The 24,740-nt window shown below is 36.4% G+C and overlaps 1 protein-coding gene across 5 annotated transcripts in view; it reads left to right on the top strand.

The window, feature by feature from the left end:
- Window positions 1-24,740, top strand: part of si:ch211-200p22.4 (phosphatidylinositol-binding clathrin assembly protein) — a 119,452-nt gene that overhangs the window by 64,887 nt on the left and 29,825 nt on the right. For all 5 annotated transcript variants that reach the window (XM_059977015.1, XM_059977014.1, XM_059977011.1 and 2 more), the window contains 9 exons: window positions 624-699; window positions 914-1,016; window positions 3,004-3,097; window positions 5,649-5,760; window positions 8,492-8,598; window positions 8,793-8,834; window positions 11,890-11,975; window positions 15,430-15,553; window positions 19,560-19,708. In XM_059977015.1, coding sequence (XP_059832998.1) covers window positions 624-699; window positions 914-1,016; window positions 3,004-3,097; window positions 5,649-5,760; window positions 8,492-8,598; window positions 8,793-8,834; window positions 11,890-11,975; window positions 15,430-15,553; window positions 19,560-19,708 — 893 coding nt within the window. The remainder of the gene's footprint in view (window positions 1-623; window positions 700-913; window positions 1,017-3,003; window positions 3,098-5,648; window positions 5,761-8,491; window positions 8,599-8,792; window positions 8,835-11,889; window positions 11,976-15,429; window positions 15,554-19,559; window positions 19,709-24,740) is intronic.

Raw genomic sequence — 24,740 nt, 5'->3', positions numbered from 1 at the left:
ACCCTGGTGCTTTTTTAAAAACAAAACATACAAAATGACACTGAGAACTTCAGATCCCCAGCAAAGCACACGGTTCACTTTTCAGAAGGAAACTGTTCCTTATATGTAAAATTTATCAGAAGCCTGTGCAGGTTCTTCTACCTGTGCTTCCAGGAGAACTCTGCCCCGGCTCTCCCACTGGTGTAGCATAGACTCGTTTCTTTCCAATACTTCTCAGTTGATGAAAGAATGCTGGTTGTACTGCTAATGTGAAATATTTCTCCCCCACAGAAGCTGTTCCTGAAAAAAAGAGGCCATCATTTTGGTTTTGGAGTGCAGGTTAACAAATTTTGATTTCTCTTAAGGTCTTTTAAAGTCAATTTTAGGGAGAGTTATGTTGCAGAAAAATGGCACAGAAGAATATCACTATCAGTTTAGCCAAATTCTCAAAATTTGGTTTTGGACTTGGTATTAATTTATTTTAGTTCATTATTGAAATTTCTTGCTCATTTATGTTCAGGACCAGCAATCCATTTGGAAGCAGCAGAATAGTAAATGCTTTCCATGGGTGCGTTAGATCAAATAAATTGGGTATTAATTGTGATCTGAGATTTGAATCAAAGATTTTTTTTTTTCTCTTTAAGCGGTTTATCCAGTATTTGGCTTCAAGAAACACATTGTTCAACTTGAATAACTTTTTGGATAAAAGTGCCATGCAAGGTAAGTTTGTGAGTGAGTATGATTTTAACAAAAAAAAAAGAATGGGTTAATTTTTTTTATTTTAAAGTTGATAGTATAAGTAAACATCTAAAAATAATTTTTAGTGATCTTTACAGATATTTGAACATGTTTTAAGGAGTAGTTGAAGTGGACTTAATGGTTTGAGAAAAAGGCATGAAAATTATCATTGACCACATTTCTTCTACCTTTATAGGATACGATATGTCAACTTTCATCAGACGGTATAGCAGATACCTTAATGAGAAAGCACTCTCCTACAGACTAATGGCATTTGACTTCACTAAAATGAAGAGAGGGTATGACATTTAAGTATTGCTGAACTGGTTGGACATTAATAAACATGGCAATATAGCAAATTAATATAAAATTAATTCTGTAAGATACTTCTATGAAAATAATGTCAAAATGGTATTTTGTACATACTACAACTCCATAATTGACATCACCCTGAGGCTATTATTTGAATATACTTTTACCAGATTTCAAGGTTGCCAAACAATTTAAATACAATGGGTGGAACACATTTGCATTTGGTACAAGTGAAGAAAAACAAATCTGAAAACACTAAATTCTGAAACACATTCTGGAAGCACTCAGCAAAGCTAATTAACAACTATAAAGAAAACAGACGTTGGTATTTGAGATGTATTCTTATCAATTTACTCCCCTGTTGAAATGAAATTAAAATTTGCTAGAAGTACACAACCGATTAGGAAGTGTCTCTAGAAAACAATGAATGGCTGGTTAAAAAAATATATTTCAAGTTCCATGAAGGAACTATCCTTTCAATCCTTTGTTTCATTTTCAGTCTGCATTTGTTCTTTACAAATGTGGAATCACATTGTAAAATAGGTCAGGTGAGGAAGTATACAGACAATTTGTAAACTGAAGATATAGTGGATTCTAGTTAATTGGGCCACCAGTTAATCAGGGCAGCTGTTTATTTGGGACAACTCTTAAAGAATAAAATCTAAATCGAAAAATAGCTGGGATTCCCTTCATTTATTTTTGACAACATGCCACCTTATTCAGGCAGGAGACTGTGTCCAAACAGTTCCTAACTCACTACAGCTGTGTGCACTTGTCTGGCTGTTACACTGCACTGTGCTTACAGTGATTAGGTTTTAAATAGAGTGTGTTTGTGTTCAAAAAGCAGTGATATCACTGCTAGTTGGCAAAAAATAAGCAGCAAGATAATCTGGAACTGTTTTGTCCACTGTGGTTTCAAGCATTCTGGCTTGGAGATGCCAGAAACGACTGGGAGTGAAAATTAATTGATTTCACTAGCAGATGAATTCCTCCATCGATAACTATTAAGAACTTATCCAGTTTTGTAGTACTGTAGAAGTATTGGTAGTATTCTAATTTGTTCTGTATTTCATTTAAATACTTAATTTGTTACATAATCAGTTAAATGGTAGTTTTGTTTTTATACCTTTTTATTATTTTTATGAAACCAGCTAATTGGGGCAACTGCTTAATTGGGTCAAAATGTACTGATCCTGTCTCAATTAACCACTATATTTGCAGTGTAATTACTATAATGCTCCTGTAGCTATCAGTATGATATCTTTGTTACTTTTTATAAAATTGGAATAAAAAATGTTTAAAATAGAGGTTAAAGCTATATTAGTGAGGAAAATGTTTAAAGTTTCATCCGGTGAATTCTCATCAGGGATATTTGACAATGTTCTGTCCTGAAATGTAAATTTCAATACTATCCTGGTAACCAGTTTTAATTTTGTTATTTTCCTTCTGGATTTCTTTGTTTTTTATTTTGTTATTTTAATTGTTTCTATCTGTAAACCTATGTATTGTTTTTTGATTGGTTGTATTTTTGCTTTATGACTACTTAAACACTGTGCAATCATTGTCTTATTTTAGTTTGATTTTTAATTAATCCTGGGACTTCTCTTGAGAATATATACTGTTGTTCAAAAGTTTTCTAATTTTACTGAGCAATAGCAGAAAATTTAATAGGATTTATTAACTTTTATGAAATGTTTATATTTTGTTTAAAAATGCTGCAAGCTTTTAATCTTGGGTCAGAATAGACTTGTAGCATGTTCAGCTTTGTGATCTGACTGCGCAACTGCTTGAAGTTATGATAGATCTGGATAGAAGCCCAGATTTTGATATTTTTGCTCTTTTGTTTTAAAAAAAAAGCTATGCCTATAAACAGGGGTTGTATGTTCTTAGCAAACAGATGATGCATAGAAGTTTTTATCTAACAATTTAAACTTATAAATGAAACGTGCAATGACATTTTATGTATTCTTGTAGGACGGATGGAGTAATGAGAACAATGAATACAGAGAAATTGCTGAAAACACTGCCACTAATACAGAATCAACTTGATGCACTGTTAGATTTTGATGTACGTGCAAGTATTTTTATAACCTTGCCAAGTGACCAACTGAAATAATTTGTATTAAAAGTTAAGATTTATTGGAAATTGAACTCTGCCTTTAAATGTGTTTCCTTTACATCGGAACTTCTTGAAATTATCGCAGCACTTCATTGTTCCGTTCAAATTTTTTTTAAAGTTGCTTCCTTCACTTTCCTTGATCGTTAATGTCTGGATAATTTAGGGATGGGAAGAGACAAAAGTACAGAGCAAATAGGTGAGACTGGTTATTGATGTGACCATTGTGTTTGTATTGCATTTATACTTGTATAATATATCTTTGTCTGATATTTTAGAAACATCATTTATTCCAAATTTAAAATGCAATTATCAATCATTTTCTAATTTCAAAAATATACATATAATTCTTTAGGGAAGATAACAAATAAGTCTTCACAAAGCTTGCCAGCTACCATTTTTAATATTACCATTCCTTGTTTTAATAAATGATTTTTTTTGAGTAGGGTTATTCTTAATATCACATTTGCATTATAAAAAATAAAAATCCCATAATTAGGAGAAATCAACTGATGACATTCATATCTTTCAGGTGGCTATTATGTCTAGAATTAGAATGCCGTTTCAATTTGAATTGCCCATTTTCATAATGTTTTTGATAAAGGTGATGCAAAGAATCAACTAAGAATTTTTTTAAAAATCTGCATTTTGTAATCTTTAAAATTTATTTTTCCAATATAAACTTCTATTCTGCACTTTGCACTTCTATTCTGCATAAACTCATGCAGCCTAAACCTCAGTCACCTAGATCTCTTTGCTTCCCAATCGACTGGGTTCTTTCTATGCATTGATTTATTCCTCCTTAAAACTCTCCATAATATTTTTTTTGAAGCATTGTATCTCTAATCTTACTCTCTGGTCCACTAACTTGGTTCTTTTTAAATTTCTACACGTTATCACACATGTTGTGTCAGAACTATTTAATTACCTTGCTAGTAGCTATTTAGTACCTATTTAGGTACTCTGAAGAATTTAATGGTTCCAGGCTGATAGCTCATTTTTTGGTTTTGGCACAAAATACCATTCCAAACATGTATTGCTGCAGCCAATTAAAGCTGCACCTCACTGAAACCTAGGAAAGGAGATGATTTGTGGTTGGAATCTTTTGTTGCAGTCTGAGGTAAGAATTTTCATGATGGCCTTACTGATTTTAACTTTAAACGAATCTCCACTTTTTTTAAAAAAAAAGCATTTCTTGAGGGAAATCATTAGTTTTTACATTGGTTTTACAGAATGTTATGTTTATGAACCTCTCTCTGACCCACCTAGAGATGGTTATTTTTTGTTACACTTTTAGAATAATGATTGGATGCTTTTCCTTTGGCAGTCAGTGTGTGATATCTATTAATTCTAGATTGAAATTTAATTATTGCCCAAATGTGGCTGTTTTATCTGAAGGAGTTGGTCTTGAGCTCTGCATATAACACTTTATTTCAGTTGTATTTTTAATTAAACTTGTATTTTTCCCAATTATAATCCTCTGCCACTCCAAAATATCCATTCTTGTAACTCATCTGTACAAACTATATTTTAATCATTATTATTTTAGAATTAAATGCCAGTGTCCACTGGGCTGCTTGTATTGGATCTTAAAGTCTAGATAAATAACAAAGTAAATTACTTTGAAGTATTCTTTGAATTGCTCAAATACACGTATTCAGAATTAGTTTCTGAATAGCCTCTTTTCAGTGAGAAGGTGGCCAGTTGTTTGCAAGGATGTCAGTAGTTAATCTTTCTACACGTGTTTTAATGAGGATCTCTTTCAGTGAAGCAGGCCTCTTTATTTTGGGTGCACATCAGCCTCAGACTGAGTGACAAAACTGTTTTTGCCTCTGTATTCGACTTGGGGATGTTAGTATGGGTAGTTATGGACAGGTAGGCACCAGAATGCAATTTCTTGTTTTGATTAGTATGTATGAACTTCATTAACGTTACTACTATTGTTAACAGTTTGGCAGTTTTTTTATGGTGCAACATATGCACCACACAAAATATTGAAAAGGCTATAGATTTAGACTATAGTAGTATAATATAATTTCATCCTCTGAAGGCATGTTACTTCTAAAGAAAGTTAGATGTAGGTCAATTTACCTATCTGAAATATGTTTTGATCACAAGACAAAGGAACAGAATTATTGATATTTCTATTTCCTATGGAAAATGTACCTGTAATATGCTAAGTGAAGCTGTCAATTATTGAAATAGTGACTTAAATAAATATTAACTGAATAAAGCACTTCATATTTGGATCAGATGTGGTCATTATATGCAATGGAATCACTGAATTCCCTTCACTTTTGAACATATGAGTTTTGGATAAGTTGTGAAACAGTTTTCAGGGGTGTGACTTTTATGATAACATCACCAGGTCCTGTGTTGATAAATGGGGTGGAATTTGTGGTGCTGGCTTGTCAAAGAACACCACTTACCAGCAAGTGGTTGGCACATGTTCAAGTTCATGAACTTCTTTAAGCATTAATGCCTCTTTCTTCTTTGGATGCAGGCAAATCCAAATGAACTAACTAATGGAGTAATAAATGCCGCCTTCATGCTACTGTTCAAAGATTCCATCAGGCTTTTTGCTGCCTACAATGAAGGGATCATCAACTTACTGGGTAGGCAACAGGGTGCATCAATGTGTGTGTGTGTGTGTGTGTGTGTGTGTGTGTGTGTGTAAAATATATATTATGCGCTCTCAGAGTTGAACAAGAAATCTTAATTATCACAAAAATGTTGTTATAATAAAATGTTATAGATTCCAACTTGCAGCACAAGGTATTATAATAACTTATTCCATGCAGATAATAGTTTTGGAATTAACTCAATACCTAATGTGATGCAGACCATTCATCAATTATTATAAGTGATAAAATTTCATTGACTTTTTTTATTTTAATCTGTTCTGAAAATCTTGCAAGTTTAAAATATCTCTGTGGCATATTCTTAAGTGCCTTTCTTGTAAGTACTTGCACTTGGCATTAGTGCCTTGTCCAAATAGCAGTGCTATTACATAATCTGCAAGTTGTGGCATCAGCAGCAGAATTTCATATTTCAACAACTTCTTGCAGAATACTTTTAATTTTTTTAAAATAGCACTTCAGTGTGTCTCCAAAATGCGGTGCTGAACATAAGCTGTTGTGCATTTTCTATTTGTGGAGGCAAATATAATTGAAGCATGAAATGGGCCAGTGAACTTAAACATAAAAATGAACTTAAAAGTGATCATTTACCAACAATCTCACTGGAACCATTTTTTTGTTTTCTTTTTGGTCCTTGTCTTTGTGTATAATCACTCACACTTGCGACTGGCTTGGCGTTAGTCAAATACCATTTTCAAGATTTCATTCTAACTTCTGAAGAGGATTTGGTGGTAATTGCTGGTGTGCACAAACAAATCTAGTAAGGAGTGTTTAAAATGTTTCCTGGTCCTGGATGACTGATCTTAAAAGGTTAGCTACTACTACCACAGGGAACCGTTTTAGCTCGGTTTTGTGAACAACATGGAGTCTTATGTTCAGCAATTTGTGAAGAAATAAATCTGAAAAAATAAGTCTGCAGTCTAAACAAATAGGGTTTCTAGATTGACCACAGTTTTGACCAATTGTTTTATATAACTCATCACTTCAGTGGCAAATTTGTATATGTTTCAAATATAGCCTCAATAATTACTTTATGTACAACTGGGTAAAAAGCAAACTACTGGACGAACTCAGTGGGTTGAGCATCGTCTGTGGAGGTAAAGGAATTGTTGAGGTTTGTGATTGCGATTCTGCCTCAGTCCTGATGTAATATCGCGACCAGAAATATTGACAATTCCTTTCCCTCCACAGATGGATATTGTTCCCACTAAAAATCTGTGATTTCAAATGTTGTCCACCTATCATTGACATTAGAGGTTTCTGCTGAGCAAGTATTTCAATCAAATTTAATCATATTTAATACAATACAATGTATATTGAAATGTATACCATTAGTTATCAAGCAATATCCTCTATACCAGAGGTTCCCTCAGTTAATGGTAGGCGTCCATGGCATAACAAAGGTTGGAAATTCCTGCTATCGACCCTGCAACCTACCCATACACCTAATCCATCTTCCATTCCTAGCTATGGAGACACCCCCTTGACACATAAAGATGGATTGTATTCGAAGCTCCATAAACCTAGAAGAATGCTAATACTCAAAATACTTTCATGAACAGGTCCAAGATTTCACCCTTTTAGTTGCATATTTTGCATTCCTGGACTGATGAAAATATAGTTTGTAATGAGTACAAGATATTTCCAATATGGGTAAGGTAAATAACAAAAATAATTGAATTTTTCTGTTATGGCAGCAATGCCACTCTTTTCTGATTGCAGATGGAATATTTCCTTCCTCTTTTAAATTACCTAATTTATGATTCCCTAATTGCCAGCATTGATCAAAGTATTTTACTTCAGCCTGACTTTGACTACTATTTTATTGCTCTTACAAAGATCGATATGTTTCAATGACGTGTTTTGACTCATTTTTAAGACAATTGAATCTGGTCAGTGAGAGGATTGCTAGGATACAGGGATAAACAGTTCAACTAATTTTGTAATAGGCTTCAGAACTTTAAACATATGAACTTACTTTAAAAAGGGGGTCTTTCAACTACACCAAACATGCCTTATTTGGCATGAGATGCCAACAATGACATGGTGATTCTTGGGGAAAGAATTATACTTAATACCTTTCAGTGCTACAGCTTTCAGCATTCTAAATTTTCAGTAAAATGGGCTTTTGCAGGCCAACAAATATGGTAGTGCTAGCTGTTGCACATATACATTAAAGGGTTCTATTGAGCGATAAGCCTCAGTGTACCATCTACCAATTTATTCTGTTTGCATCAAACTATTGTGATTGACTATTCAATCTTGGCTGTGTAGAGGCAGGTTTAAGTATGCATCTTTTTTCATTTGGATGTAGGGAAACAGCCATACTTTCAGCTTTTATAAGCATTTTGTTTCTAGTTACTTCAGAACTTTAGAATATATTAATACCTCGTGAAATAAAGTATAATTTGGGAGACATAGTTTCAAACTGTGATATGGGAACTGCAATTTGGGACATTAGCAATTTTTATGAAATTATTTAGCTTGTACCAATTTCAACAGCAATGTTGCAGTTAATTAGGTGTGTTTTATTTCCTGTTTTCATGCATTTCAATGGTTCTGACTACAGCTGCTTTAAAAACAAATACAGTGGCAGGTATGGAACAAATGTATATTTAAGAATTTAAATGTTTTTTCAAACAAACTCTTGAAATGGAACAGATTTTAAAAATCTTGTACTGGACCGCTTATCTTGATCATCTTTTAGAGAAATACTTCGATATGAAGAAAAATCAGTGCAAGGAGGCCTTAGACATCTATAAAAAGTTTTTGGCTAGAATGACAAAGCTATCTGAATTCCTCAAAACTGCAGAGGTGAGCATCAATTTTTTCTCATCTGTGGTCCATGGCAACCCATTTTAGTTTTGCCACCCATCCCCGTTCTCCTTCCCACACCCCCACTTTGCTTTCCTGTATATTGAGCATTTCTATATGCATGTAAGTCACTTTCCGTTTTTATTTACTTGCCACTGCATGAAGTAATGTGAACTTTTTCTTTGTTGACACAGCAAGTTGGAATTGATCAGGGTGACATTCCAGATCTAACTCAGGTCAGTGTACATATATCATTTAGCTTTATCCATTTTCCTTATCCTGGGTTTTAAGTTTTCTTTTTCTACAGAGAGCATGAGTCTCTGTGCATACATGATTTATTCATGTATATTGTATGTGAATTCAATTTTGTGCTTGTTAACATTGTGGTTTATGAAGTAGTGGTAAAAGATTTTCCTCAGCAGAATAGGATTTACAGGGTGGTTGACCAATATATCCCAACACTAACCTTTCTGACTATATTGCAGAATTGGGAAGTAGTTTACAATTATTGTGAAATCGGTGTACTTGCACTTCGTTTTAATGGAGAAATTGATTCTCTCTGTAATGTTCAAAAAAGCATGTAATTGAACATGCCTTATTGCTTTTATAAAATAATTTTCACCCTTCAGCACAAGAGGATCAGAGATTTGTAGATAACTTTACTTGGCTATGGGGTGATGCTTTTAATTACCCCTCTGCTATCGTTCCATTAACATAGCAAAGGTTATAACAAAGGTAAAGGTATTACCTTTCATTTAAAAAAAAATCAAACTTTTGTGATACTGTGAGAATTGGCGGAGCGCAGCTTGTTGTGAATAATATGTTGAAGATCAGTGGAGGCAAACATAGACAATGGGATGCAGGGATGGATTTAGACATTAGATAGATAAATACATTTATTGTTTTGGCATAGAGACCAACATAAATTCTTAATCAACATGAAATCCGGTTCATGGATAAACAATTAGGTTATTAAAAAATAGAGGTTGAATGGTGCAGATTTTGAGTTTTATATTTTGTGGGTAGCAGAAGAAAGAGAAGGCTGTTGGAAATGAAGATTTGAATAACTTTAGGTTTTGTCAATAAAGTTGGTGCAGGAAATTTGAGATGTTCACATGTATATAAACATGAACAAGTTTTAGAATTTCATGTGAATACTACGAGATGCCAACTGAAATTGCATAAATTAACTGATTTCTTTTAGTGCACTTTCTCTATGCCAAAGTGTTCCAACTCTTCTTTTCATTTATACAAAATAGTGGTCAAATCTATCTCAGAGGAAAATACTAACCATAGTTTTCCCAAGCAGCTGGAATCTTGGGCAAAGGGAGCAAATTTGACAATGATAGGTAAGCTGCAAGAGGATCACTAAAAACATTGAAGTAATTCTGGCATTATGAGAGGGTGATATCTACATGGAGAATGAATTGTGCTCATGCTATAATCTTCATTTCTATTAAATGCTAATCTTGAAGGCAGGTAAATACACTCGTAATCCCAAATTGCATGTATTAACATAGTCACAGAGTAATGCATTCATAATTTTATTGTATCGTTTGCTGTAAGTGCTTGCTAAAGTACATTTTTAAACAATTAATCTTAAGAAAGCTCATTGAGATCTTATTAATGTTGAGACACTACATTAATGTATCTTCTGAAAAGAATGGAACATGTAAAAACAAGCATGTGAGTTGTAACATTTGCTATTGATGCAAGAAATAGGAAAGTATTTTGGCTAATGCCATATTATATGCATGTTTCTGGATAGCATTGATTGTTATGTTCTGGGCATATTTGCCTGAACCAAACCTGCATGGCTCAAGTCATCAATGGGCATAAAATGATGCTGTTTTTATCTTCAAAAGTGCAACATTAATCTTCTTTAAAAAAATTCGTTTATTACAAAATGTTTTTCTCCAGCCCAATTCTCCACTCAATTTCATTCCTTCAATGAGTAAGGATTCACTGTCTCTCACCAATGCAGCAGACGAAACAACGTGATCATTGACCATTAACAACATTGTTAAAATTCCATGTCCGTTGTGCAGTAATTTAGTTAAACTTCCTTTGATGTAATTATTTTGGGGAGAAAACTACTTACAAAGTGCTTTGAAACATTATGTATCCCAGTTATGTTTTTAAGATGCTGCACTGAGTTGTAAAAAAAAAGTAGAATTTCAGAATGTCTTTCAAATTCCATGCAAGGATTTGGAGGAAAAATTGAAGGTTTCTGACCGGATATGCATTCTTATTGCAGGAAATCACTAATATTAAAGCTTGCGACATTTTTGACCAAATGAATTTGACAATCACAGAGCATCCTCTTCAGGGAAAATATGCTATCTCTGATCATTTGCACAACTGTAGTTTACCAATGAAAGATTTATTATTTATATGATTGCCTAAGTTCCTTGTGCTATATTCATAGATTGTTCTGCTTTTTGTTAAGGAATTTAATGGCTTCTGCTTCTCCTTTACATAATGGTGACACTAAAAGCTGAGAAGCTTATCACTTCTCCAAGCCATAGTGTTAATAATTTATCTATTAGGCTGACTCTGGTTTCCATTCAATCTCTCGGAGAAAGGATGTTTGAATGGTTCAGAATGGTTGTGCGTTAATGAACAGACCTGAAGTTTATTATTCCAGTTCATTTTGCTAGGCACACTAAGATTAAAATTGTGGTTGGTTTATTCTTAAACTAGCAGATTCCATATTTAGCATTTAATAAACAAGTTGGAGAGGGCAGTGAACAGTGGGGAAAGAGGGGTGAGGTACTCAAACAGCTTTTTAATTGCACTGTTTTGGGCTTAAATTTATGTATACTGAGGAGCTAGTTATTTATAAAATATTGTCACCTTGTGGCTTATTGAGGAAGTACAGTTGATTTATTATTCTGGATGTTAGCATTTGCAAGACCTTCAAAGTTGAGTATTGTTTTTAACTTATGCTTTCTAATACAAAGTTATTATTTGTATTAAATGCAAAAAGTACAATGAACCAATGGTGTTTCTGTCATTCAAAAAACTTGATATTTTGGAATGATCTTGTATAGATCAAAATACATCTTTCCCCTTACAGTACAAGTACAAGTGCAATTTCTTGGTATTGACCTTTGTATAGATTTCATTGGTGTAGGTGAAGGGAAGTTTGCCTTCTCTGAATCTGTTGCTATTGATTCACCGGAAGCCAGTGTTACACTTGAAGCAATGAAAATGTGAGTTTCATTAAAAGGGGTTTGGTAAATTTCGCTATCAAATCTAATCAATCGGTTCATTGCATTGTCACCACAGGCTCCAAGCAGTCTCCTTGAAGCACTGGAGCAGCACCTGGCTTCTCTGGAAGGGAAAAAGACAAAAGAATTCTCTGCAGCAAACAGGTGAGAATTACCATCAGGAGGGCAGCAAGAAGTTTATTCAAGATATTTAAACATCCCAACAACTTAAGTGTTAGTGACATTAATCCACAGTTGGAGATTTCAGGACAGACAACCTATTAGCAATTCTATTAGTTTATTATTGTTGCATATACTGAGATACAGTGCAAAATTTATTTTGCATACCAGTCAGACAGATCAAATCATTATAGTGCATTGAGGTAGAACAAGCTAAAACAACAATACGGGAAAACTGTAGCACCTACAGAGTGCAGTGTGTGTAAGCAATAAAATGAAAGATCATAATGAGTTAGGTTGTGAGGTCAAGAGTCCATTTTATCATACTGTGGAACAATTTAATAGTTTATTATAGTGGGCCAGTGGCTGTCGTTGAGCCTGGTGTAGGTGTTTTCAAGCTTTTGTATCTTCTGCCCAATTGAAAAAGGGGGAAGAGAGAATGCCCAGGCTGGGGTTTTTGATTGTGCTGGGTGTTTTACCAAGGCAGCAGGAAGCATGGTCATTGTAGGTTTTTAAAGAAGCAGCTGTGGGGTTGGTAGGGGGGTGGGAGGTGTGGACATCAAAGTGGAGAAGCATAGAGATAAAATTCAGAGCTGGTGCCCAATAGGTTTCAATAATGGAACATTTCCTCTCAGAGTTTCACAAGAATTGTTGGCATGGAAATAAGCTTGCAGTGGTAGAGGAGGTCATTAAAGTATAGAGGAATTTTCAAAGTGTATTTGAAGATCAGAACCTCAGACCTAGCCCAAAATTAATAATTGTGTTGTGTAGCAATGCTTCACTGCCCTCATATGCTTCTGGGATCTAGATCACATGTAGAGGGCATCACAAGGCATTGGAAAATACTATCAAATTTTCAAAGGTTGAAGTTAATGTCAGAGAAATGTATACAATAAGCATCCTGAAATGCTTTTTCTTCACAAACATCCACAAAAACAGAGAGGTGCTCCAAAGAATGAATGACAGTTAAACGCGAGAACCCCAAAGTCCCTCCCAGCTCCTCCCCCCCCCGCACGTAAGTGGCAGCAAGCAGCGATTTCCCCTTGTGCATTCTGTGCATCGGTACCATCACCGAACCCAAGCTTGTGCTAAGCAATAACAAAGACGCTGACCAAAGTTACCCCAAAGGCTTTGCATTTCATCTGACATTTGACAAATCACAGGTTCTCTCTCTCCCTGGCAAGGGAGAGGGAGGTGCCCCCATTTTCACAGCGAGCCGGAGACATAACAACAACCTGCTTTTTTACGATGTTAAAAGTCCGTTTCGTCACTTTTTTTGAGCTCTGTCTCCAAAGATCACGAAGACTTTGGTTCTTCGTGCCCACAGCAAAAGATTTTCTGGCCTCCCCAACGACACACGAGTCTCCGGCGGTGACGCTGACTTTCAATCTACCCGTCTCCAGAGCCTCAAGATCTTGGGCTTCCGAACACGGTCAAGACTCAGGCCAAACCTTTGGCATGTCAAATAATGGCCAGTCGTGGAACCCAGAGAATGAGTCTCATTCCCGCAAAGAACTGAAGCCTGTGTAACTCCAGGTCAGGGTCTTCAAAGGAACCCCGAAAGGGAAAAATAAAGATATTAAAGGAGGAAATAGAGCTCTTTCCAAAGACTCGAGCAAAGGAGTCGCTGTTAGGCGCCATTATCCCTCTGACACAGCCTATCAATACTATCCCTGCAAGATCCACTGTTTTCACTGGAGCGTGAGGGAAAGTTTGCTGCTTCTCTCCGGCCAACATCCTCAGCTTTGGGCTCTAGTTACACTCAATTTTTTGTGTTGTACATGCCACATTGTTCATTGACTATGTCAGATGCCAAATTGCAAAACTGACACTTTTCTGACCTCTGTCATGAAAGGAGGTTAACGAGAAAAAGAGGATTCAAGTATGCCTCCTTGAAGAAGTGTAACATCTATACTGCCTCCAGGGAATGCCTAACCTATCACTGGTCAAAATGGAAAAAGAAAATTCAAGAAGGTATATTAGGGACTTTGACACCATGCGTTGGGAACACCGAGCACTGCATGAGTGGCGAAGGAGTATTCCATGTAATGAACTTCCAGCCCCATCTGTGGAAGAGGCTTTGGTTTACACATTAGTTTCATAACCCTCCAACTCCTCCCACCCACAAACCACTAGCCAGTTTGGAAGCATGTTATCTGCTGTCCCAAGTTACTGAGTAGATCATTGACGAAAGATACTAATGCTCTTTTTCATAAATTCCCTTGCAATGAGCGGCAACGGTTGGCTCTCCTATTTGCTAGTAGTACCTTTTGTATATGCAGACACCTAGATCTCTCTAAATCTTTTAACCTGTCATCAGTTTAATCGTACTTTTTTGGCTTTTTCTATCTCAGTTTTCCATGTTGAATAGGTGAAATGTAACAGAAAATTAAACCTGTCTACATCTCCCACTGAGGCTTCTCTGCATGTACCTAACTTCTCACTCTCAAAAATTCGTCATCAACAAACTTGTAAATATTGTAACATACACAAAATGCTGGAAGAACTCAACAAGTCAGGCAGTAGCAATGAACAATCAACATTTTGGGCCGAGACCCATCTTCAGGATGATGATTGTCTTTCAAATTCTAATTGTCTGGCCACTCTGCCTGATTTCCTCTAACCTGGCAATTATAAACTTTTGTGAAATTTGACTAAAGATACCCTATTTCTGATGGTTATTTGGCAATAAATACAATTGAAATCTCTTCAAATTTTCAGATTTTATTTTACCGACTTTTGTAATGGACATTACTATTTACTTATAAAATTGAAATAGATATCTTATAATTTTATAGGAAATGTTAATAGTTTAAAACAAAAATCTTAAATGCCCTTCAATTATTGCTTCTTTTCAGTTCATTTAATTCAACTGTTCAGAAATATTTAATGATACAGGGACTTTTTAATACATATTTTAAAGTATGCAATGATTACAGCTTTTAACATGGCCAACATTACAAGCTGAACATTACAACAGTCAACTTGTTTGGAGATTTTCTGAGTCTTCATTGTTGATGCTACTGTTGCAAAATATAAAACACTAAAGTCAGTTAATTCTGTCAGTTCTCAATATATGTATTTTAGTCCTTCCAAGAACGGGAACTAAATTACAAAGTAAGCTTTGTCATGTTTTGGAATAGATAGATGAATAATAAATCCACAATTTATTTTTTTTCGATATTTATTGACAGCACTGTTAGCCAGTGAGCTAGATTTGAAGTAGGGTGTTTTAAAGCAAAGTAAATTTGCACAGATAAAGGTCTTTAAAGAGGGAAAGGAGTCAAATTACGGCAAATTAAAATAAATGCAAGTTAATTTTCACGCACATATAGTGCAAGAGGGATCATTGCAAATGTATATTAAATCATTAATAGTGCTGTTGTCACTGAGTTTAATTAATACTTACTATTTAAATTTATCTCCTCCCACTCTACAGAGCAACAACCCTATCGAATGCAGTTTCCACTCTTTCCAATACAGGGATGTCTTTGAGTAAAGTTGACGAGCGGGAAAAGCAAGCAGCTCTGGAAGAGGAGCAAGCTAGACTACAAGCTCTCAAGGTTTGTGACTTTCTTCCCTATTTAGCATTTAACTTCCTGTGTGGTTTGTGATTATAGTGAACACCAGCTGCTTGTGTTCATTTTTAAGTCATTTGGATGCTCATTTTGTGAATATGTGGTGAAAAATTGATTCAGCATTCATTAATATACCTTAATACCTTTTCAGCATTCTTAAAGTACTCTTTTAATCAAATCTTGGATCTTTGACCTTAGAGTTGCAAACTTTGGGTTGGAGTGAGGGATTTATTTCTGTCACAGTTGTAGGCTTGGCAGGTTCTGTGAGGTTATGGATTCTAACAAACAGGTGTCTTGCAGTTAGAAGTCAGGCTGAAGAGAAGAAGCTCTGGTACATTTTGTACCTCATTCCACTTATTGTCATTTTCAGCTCTATTATAGCATTTTAGCTGGTAATCACTCTGTGTTGAGCAAACTTGTAACAAGATTTTAATATTCATCCTCCAATTCAGAGGATGTTAGTTTGGCAGCTTTTGCCTTATCAATAAATTGGCAACAAATTAACATGCCTAGAAAATAACTACATTGTGTCAAATGAGATGGACACTTGAAAGATATCTGAACTGCATTCCTAATTGTTGTTGTTACACTACTTGCTTTGTACACAGATTCTGAAGCCTTGCGAGGCATTAACAAGCATGGCACCAATTCCAGCTCCTCCACCAACAAGCAACTTGCTAATGGGATAGATCTGCAGTTCTTGAAGTTCTAAATGTCTAGCATTGTCTTGCAATCATAAAAAAGACACTTAGAAAAAGACCAAAACACCTTTGGTTGACCCTGGAGAGGCTGCTGTATCCCAAGTGTGCCCACATCTTACTTCTGACAAAATTTTAAAGGGGGAGAGAATTTATTTCTTTGCACAGTACTGTAATAATTTTATGTTTTGCACTGTACTGCTGCCACAAAAAAGACACATTTCATGGTGTGAGTGGTAATAAACCTGATTTTGATATGGATATCTATTGTGGACTGAGAGTGGGAAGGGGTGAGGGAGACAGAATCATGTTTGGGAGAGGGGAGTGGGTGGAAGGCACCAGAGAGACTTTCTGTAATGGTCAGTAAACCAGTTGTTTGGAATCAAGTGACTCCCTGGATTCTCAGGGCTGGGTGTATCTGGATCTGTGCCACTGCCCACCCCAGCGCTCCTTCTCTGCCACCTGTCCCACACACCTCCTGCAGCACTCCACCCTCTCCATTCCCAACATTCTTTGCTCCCACCAGATTTACAAACTCACTCTCCATCCACTCCACCTTTACAAATACAGTACTGTGTAAAGTCTTGGGCACACTAGCTCTATAAATAAGTATATGTGTGTATATGCGTACGTGTGCATGTATGTATGTATGTATGATTTCATGTCATTTCAATTAACTGGTTAAGAAAATCACAATGCATGACCTAGCCTTGTATTCCTCATTTTGGTCTGGAGTGAGTTTCAAAACCTGCCAGATGATGACTGCTACCCATTGACTTCCTTTCACCCTGCAATGCTCCTTTTTAGGATATTGTTTGGAAAATTATTTTTAATAGACTAAGTGATATCAGTGGCCAAAAAAAAGATTTTTTTTTGATTTGTGACTTGTGAATATCTATTTTCCACATACCAACACCCTTATCCCAGTTTAGGGGTAGTAATGCAGCTTATCACATCCCAACCATGACCAACATGAGCTCTCCTAAATTGCATCAATTGAATTTAGGACATTCTAAGTCGGCAAACCAATTAATGACGTAGTTTTGAAGAAAATATTGAAGCTTTCTAACCAGGGCTTTATTAGATTGTAAAAACTTGGCCAAAAGTTTGAATTTTTGGCAGACTTTACATCAGACAAAATGAAGATATCAGGGGAATTACTATTAAAGGGACAGAACATAAATTGGCTTGTTATGCGGATCACATTTTGATCTATCGAGGGCAACCAACATACTCTTTATCTAAATTGATGCAATCCTTTGAGCAATATGATCAATTATCAGGATACAAGAACAACATAGATAAAACCCAATTACTTTCATATTACTATAGCCCACCAAGAGAAATTGAAAGTCCGGACCCCTAGGCATGGCACACAGAGTCTTTCAAATATTTGGGCATCATTATGCCAAAAGATTTGGCAAAATTATCAGAATGTAATTATCTGCCTTTATATAAAAAAAAATTAAGGAAGATGTGGCAAGATGGAATCTGATTCCTTTTTTCAGTCTCAGTTCAAGGATTGAGTCTATTAAAATGAATATACTGCCCAGACTGTTACATCTCTTCCAGACCCTACCAATAGAGCTTGATCAAAATCAATTCAATGAATGGAACAAGATGCTATCAAGGTATATATGGCAGGGTAAAAGGCCTAGAGTTCGTCTCAAACCTTTGCAATTAGGAAAGGAAAAGGGGGTATGGGGTCTACCTTCTCTTAGAGATAATTATTGTGCAGCACAGTTGAGAGCTGTGATATGTTGCTGCAACCCATCATATGACGCTCAATGGAAAAACATTGAGGAGCGGGTACTTCCCATCCCCATACAAGCAATTTTGGCTGATAGCAACCTGCAAAGGTACATAAATACTATTGATAACCCATGGGTGAAATTGACTCTTAAAATATGGAAAGCTACTATAAAAGAATATAATCTAGAGGGAGATATTGCAATTCTTAAATGGTGTGCATATGACTTGGATTTTACACCAAATAAATTGGATGCTAGATTTAAGGACTGGATAGCTAAAGGAATAACAGTTCTTTGCAACATAATGAAAGAAAGAACACTGTTCAGTTTTGAAATGCTTAAAGAGAAACACATTAGAAAAACAAGATTTTTATCAATATTTATGTTAATAAGAGGCTTAAAAATGTAACCAAGGCAAATACATGCTTGATAGAGCTCCTTAGAAAAGCATATTGTTCAGATAATGGTAGTAGAATCATTTCAAGCATGTATAAGGGGTTGTTAAATCTTAAAACACATTCGACTTCATTAAAACAAAATGGGAGAAGGAAGGAGGGATAATTATATCTGAGGAAGAATGGACAACAATATGGAGGAATCAATGGAAGTGTACCAGTTCACAGAAATGGAGGGAGTTTGGATGGAAAAACTTGATATTTTATTACACCCTCTCAGAAATCCCATTATGATTGTAACCTCCCTGTTTGCTGGAGAAATTGTGGAAATCAAAATGCAAGTCATTATCATATTTTTTGGGACCGCCCTGTTATCAAAAACTATTGGAGGGGGATACACAATGCCCTACAAGACATCTTTAAATATGAAAAACCCTTAGCGAGTAAGACTATATATTTTGGATATATACCTCAAAAATGGTCAAAAAGCGATAAATTTCTAATGAATATATTGTTGGTGGCTAGTAAAAAGACTGTTACTAGGAAATGGTTATCACAGAAGAGCCCAACTTTAAATACATGGATGGAAATTATAATGGACATTTACAAAATGGAGAAGATAACAGCATCTGTTAATCATAAGCTGGAACAATTTGATTCATACTGGGAAAAATGGTTTAACTACATAATGCCTCCTAGGCCTGATTTTATTCTCACAAATCAATGAATCTGTTGTAAAAAAAAAGATCACTCCCTACTTGTACATAGTTCTTTCCTTTTGCTTGTTTTTTCTTTCCACTCTTTTCTATAAGCGTATACCTCAGATAAATACTTTGTGGAGATTTGTGATAAATATAATTATATGATATATATGTACATTGTCTGAAATACATCTTATGGAAATGTTTGTTTGATGATGAACTTCAATAAAAAAATAAATTACAAAAAGAAATAGAAACAGTCTCTTGAACTAGAAGTACCAAATCTAATCTCAGCATATGTAGTGTGATGCTATTTGACCTGGATTTTGTTACAGATAAATAATATTTCTCATTATTTTAACAGCTAAATTCATATTTGTTTTGCTTATATGTATTACATATTTGCAAAGTTGTCATGATAAATTCAAATTAACTCTTCTTAACAGGAACAGCGGCATAAAGAGCTACCGATACAATCACAGTCTGCAACTGCATCCACCACTGTGTCTCCAAGCTCCACATCAGGGAAAAGTATAAATACAACAACAGCAGTTGATCTATTCTCAGTTGCCACACCAGTAACAAGTACTAACAGGTAGATAACTTATAGTGTAACCCAAAATACTTTGTGCAAGCTGTGAGCCATAAATTTAATGTCACCATTTAACTACAAATTGAGCTCAATTAATTCATCTGAGTTGCGTGCTGAAAATGGTCAATTCTTTTAGGTATTTTATGTGAATATAATAGAAACTATCAAAAGTAAAATGATCAGGAATTGGATTGTAGGAGTAAAATTAAACTTCTTGTTAAAGTGCTTGTATATGAAAGTTTTGATTTTAAAAATACCAAGTACATCAAGAATACAGATTTAATAATGTGCAAATTAGTGTAACATTGAAAACTTACAGTGAAATAAACAACTTGTTCGGATAGTAAGGGTCAAAATTGGTTCTCTTGAAGATCAGCATGGTCATCAATGCATGGGGCTGAAGGAAATGGGAGAGGTTTCAAATAGATTTTTTTGTATCTGTATTTAATTGGGAGATGGACACAAAGCCTATAGAACTAAGGCAGAACAACAGTGAGATTGTGGACTGTATATAAATTGCAGAGAAAAAGGTGCTTGGAGTCTTGAGGCAAATTAGGATGGATAAATCTACAGAGTCTGACAGTATTCCCTTAGACTTTGTGGGAGGATATTACAGAAATTGTAGGTGCCCTGGCACAGCTACTTAAAACAGCCTTAGCTGTGAATGAAGTTCCAGAGGATTGGAGTGCAGTTAATGTTGTTCTGTTGTTTAAGAAAGGCTCTAAGAATAAGCCAGGAAATTATAGGCTGATGAACCTGACATCGGTTGTAAGTAAGTTATTAGAAGGTTTTCTAAAGTACCAGATATATAAATATTTAGTTAGATGGGGACTGATTAGGGATAGTAAAACTGGCTTTGTGCATGGTAAGTCATTACTAACTAATCCTCGAGTTTTTCGAGGAAGTTAGCTGGAAAGTTGAAGACAACAAGGCAGTGGATGTTGTCTACATGGACTTTAGCAAGTCTATAGACAAAGTCCCACATGGGCTGCTGGTCAAGAAGGTTCTGTCACTTGGCATTCAGGATGAGATGGTAAATTGGATTTGACAATGGCTTCACAGGAGAAGTCAAAGAATGATAGACAGTTGCATCTCTGACTGGAGGCCTGTGACTAGTGGTGTGCAGCAGAGATTTGTGCTGGGTCCATTGTTATTTGCCATCTGTGTTATTTGGATGATAATGGGGTAAGCTGAATCAGCAAATTTGAGGATGGTAACAAAGATTGGTGTCATACTGGACAGTGAGGAAAGCTATCAAAGTTTGCAGTGGGTTTGGACCAGCTGGGAAAATGGGCTGAGAAATGACTGATGAAATGTAATCCAGACAGGTGTGAGGTGTTGCACTTTAAGAGAATAACCAGGTTAGAACTTGCAGCATGAACTGTCAGCCACTGAAGACTGCATTTCCACTGCCCTTGCAGAGTGCTGTGTACAAAGCTAGGCAGGATGTTAAACACCTTCTTAAAAATCACCCTAGCCAGAAGCTTTCTTCAGAGTTTTTAATGAGAAAACGTTATAAAAATGCAAGAAGTAAAACACATATTAGATTCAATACAGAATCAAAAAGCACCTGAATACACTAATATTAACAATTATTCCACGATCAGCATTAAACAAGGGAATGGACAAATGCAACATTCTGTAGCTATGCCATGAATTAGAGTAAACTTGTGGTACAAGAACAGTTTAATAGCGATGAAGGAACTATTATGTTTATTGTTCAAAGTGCATCTACTAAGTGTATTCGAATATTAAGAAAGCTTAAGACTCACAGGTATTGCTATTTCAAGGGGCAAATAAAGAGTGGATGGAGATGGATGTCCTTCTACTCTGTTTGCTCCAAGTTGAAATCCAAATTAACCCACACAGGAAATTAAATGCTTGTGATCAGGAGTGACATTTGTACAGAAGGAAGTGCGTACAAAATAGACAGTGTCTCTCGAGGCAGAACACTTCCAGCCTGACATCCATGATGAGAAATTTAACTACTGAAACCAAAAGTCAAACAATATTTCCATTAAGTCTTTGGCAAAGCAAGGACTACCTCAAAGACTGGTCTTTAGATGTTCTCACTTCAAAAATGTTGACCTTGATGACATATTTGCTCATGGTAATATCTGATGAGTAGACCAGTGACACAGTGCTCACCCAATATGATGATTGGGTGAGGTACCTCTGAAGTGAGTTGTCCCTTAGTACGTCTTCCAACTTGCTGTTGCCCCTCAGTATTGACCTAGTTCACTAAGGTAACTTTGGACTGAAAGAGAGTCCTGCTTTGTGATGCACTGCACTTCCTCTACATATACCTGTCTTTGAACAACAAAAAGGATTCTAACCTTTGCTGGATTCATTTGCTCTGCAGAGAGGTTGCTTACAAATGTTATAACCACTACAAAGGCTGTCTTTAGTTACTCCTGTAATCTTCACTTTCATATAGATACAGCTGTCACAGGGTCTAAAATGACTTGGCACTCATTAATCTTAAATTCACTGACACTGGGTTGACTAGCACCATCGAGGCAGACTGCACCCACTGTGAACCAACCCAGGGTCCAGTCATTGGGCATAAGGTGCATCATGCCAACCATTGCACTGTTCACAAGCCTCTAATGCACAGAAGGAGTCTGCCAAGCAACAAGAGAATCTCGGCAGAAGAGTCGAGTAATGGGATCTTGTCAGCTATGTCCTTCAGATGTGAACCACTGTATGCAGTTTCAGGGATTGGGTTCTCATCCCTTTTATTGGGAATATGGTTGCAGTCAATGAGAGACAGTTAAGAAGACCTCCCCTCAATTGACTCTGCGACAAATCCACTGGCTCTGCTTCTGGTAATTTCTGATGTTCTAGAACAGGGTTCCCTAATTAGTTTTCCACAAGGGCCAAATTATGTCAAGCATGCCAAGCCAAGGGCCAAAATGTCCAGGATTTTTTTTTCATTGCGCCAGTACGTTGTTTTATAGCCAGATGTTGTTTTTGCTGTTATTATTATTATTATTATTATTATTATTATTATTATTATTATTAGTGGTAGTAGTGGTAATAATTCAGGCCTGGGATTCTCAAAGCCTGTATTGTGGGTCACACAAGAAAAAAAATGCACTCGTGAAAGAAAATAAGTCCAAAACCAACCATTTAATTATGACTCTAGCTGTCACATTGAGAACTCATCTGGGACTTTAAAAAAAAAACACATACGCACTTTACACAATCTATTTGTTCTTTTTAATTAAGCTATGTAGCATTTGAGTTATGAAGTGTAGCTATAAATGAAATTATCAGTATTATTGTTGTAATATTTTTATATCACAATAAGATTGACAAATGGACAAAAATAAATTGATTCACTCATCAATCAGTGAGAGAAGTGACAGCGACAGGATGAGGCAATCCTCCTGATGTCGGGCGTGTATTCAGTTGTGGCAATCCTGGGGTACTGGCCAAGATGTGCATTGGAGAATCCGGTTCTGTCCTGGTTCTTGATAGAGTTCATTGAAGAAAACGATGACTCACATATATATGTGGAGGGGAACAGTGTGAATAGCGGTATTGTAATAGCTCTCATGTTTTTGAATTGAGCTTGGGGAACCATGTTGATTCAAAAGTCATTCACCCCAACGTCCTTGTGTTGTACTTTGAGCAAATCAGATGTTCCCATTTCCAAGACCTCCATCTGAAGATTTGCCTCATCAATGGAAGGCACCAGCCTTTTGGCCTCTGCAGTCCACTGGCCGTTAGCCGAAATGGAGAACGGCTGTCTCAGGAAGAGGAGGATGTAACCTGAGAGTTTAGGGGAGCTTTCAAATCGTTCCCTGAAGTTTTCTGCCAGGCTCGTCACGAAATCCTTCATCACTGTATCCTCCCACATTTCGTTCTTCTTGCGATTCTCCCGCAGATGCGGAAAGTGCAACTTTCTCCCATGAATGAATGTCTCTCTCCAAAAGGTTCAGCTTTGACCGGAAAGCAGTAGGTCGCGCGCTCTGAGGGGCGTAGGTCAAGTGTACGGTGTGGGATGAGGTTAAAATAAATTAGAGCGGCGCAAGCTTTATTTACATGTTATGACAGGTGCGTTCACGTAAGTGCGAATGTGTCAGCGCGGTCCAGACATTTGGCTCTCGCGGTCTGCCGACCGCCTATTGGGTTATCTGTTCTAGAGCATCGCTTTAGAATATACCGGGGAAGAGGCTGCATCTGATGGACGCTTAGCTGGCTCCCCGCTGTGTCCTGCTGTGGTTGTGTTGGAACTAGTATCCCAAGTTGCTGGCCCTGAATTTACAGTTGTATCTGTGTCTAGTTCTTTGGAAGTATCAATATATTCTTGGCTCAGTTTTCTGGAGACCACTGGTGCTTGTTGCACCATGCTCTGCAATATATTATTACTACTACAGTTCTTGCTACTCCCCCAGATTCAATCAGGATGACCATCTAGTCCACATTTGCTCTGACTTTGCCTGAGGGCTTCGCTGGCGAAACTCTGCATCTCACTCAAACTATTGTCCAATGGTGATTTATCACCACAGCCTGGTGCAGCGAGTCAGGGCTGTGCAGCTGGCTCTGCACTAGCTTCAGTTGAAAGGTGACCCACTGATGCACGGTGAACTCTTCAGCCCTTGTGTACTCTTATCAAGTAATCAACACCCATGTCTTTCCAAGTTGGGTGACCTTGGGCTGCTCTTACCTTCTACTTCAAATGAGGATTCATCTTTGTTTGGGTTTAAATCTGAAGCAGAGGATGCAAGTTCAGGAAGAGAACTGGGTAAAAATTTGGTGTAAAGCAGGTCCCTTTCTTCTGCTGCTTTGATTTCATCCTCTTGAGCAACCATGTCATATTAGAGGGCTTGCTTAAGTCGAAATCCGAAGTGACACACACAGGAAATGACGTAATAAATAGCTTACAAACAGGTAGCAATACTTGTACAAAATAAACTGCATACAAAACAGGCAATGGCTCTAGAAGCAGAACAACGGTAAAACAGAGGGATCTGAAAACAGATTATTCCTTGAAAGTGGCATCACAAGCAGATAGGATTATAAAGAG

This window comes from Hypanus sabinus, chromosome 8 (genome assembly GCF_030144855.1).
Source record: "Hypanus sabinus isolate sHypSab1 chromosome 8, sHypSab1.hap1, whole genome shotgun sequence".
NCBI lineage: Eukaryota > Metazoa > Chordata > Chondrichthyes > Myliobatiformes > Dasyatidae > Hypanus > Hypanus sabinus.
Note: the sequence above shows the minus strand (reverse complement) of the source record. Positions and strands in the feature narration are given on the sequence as shown.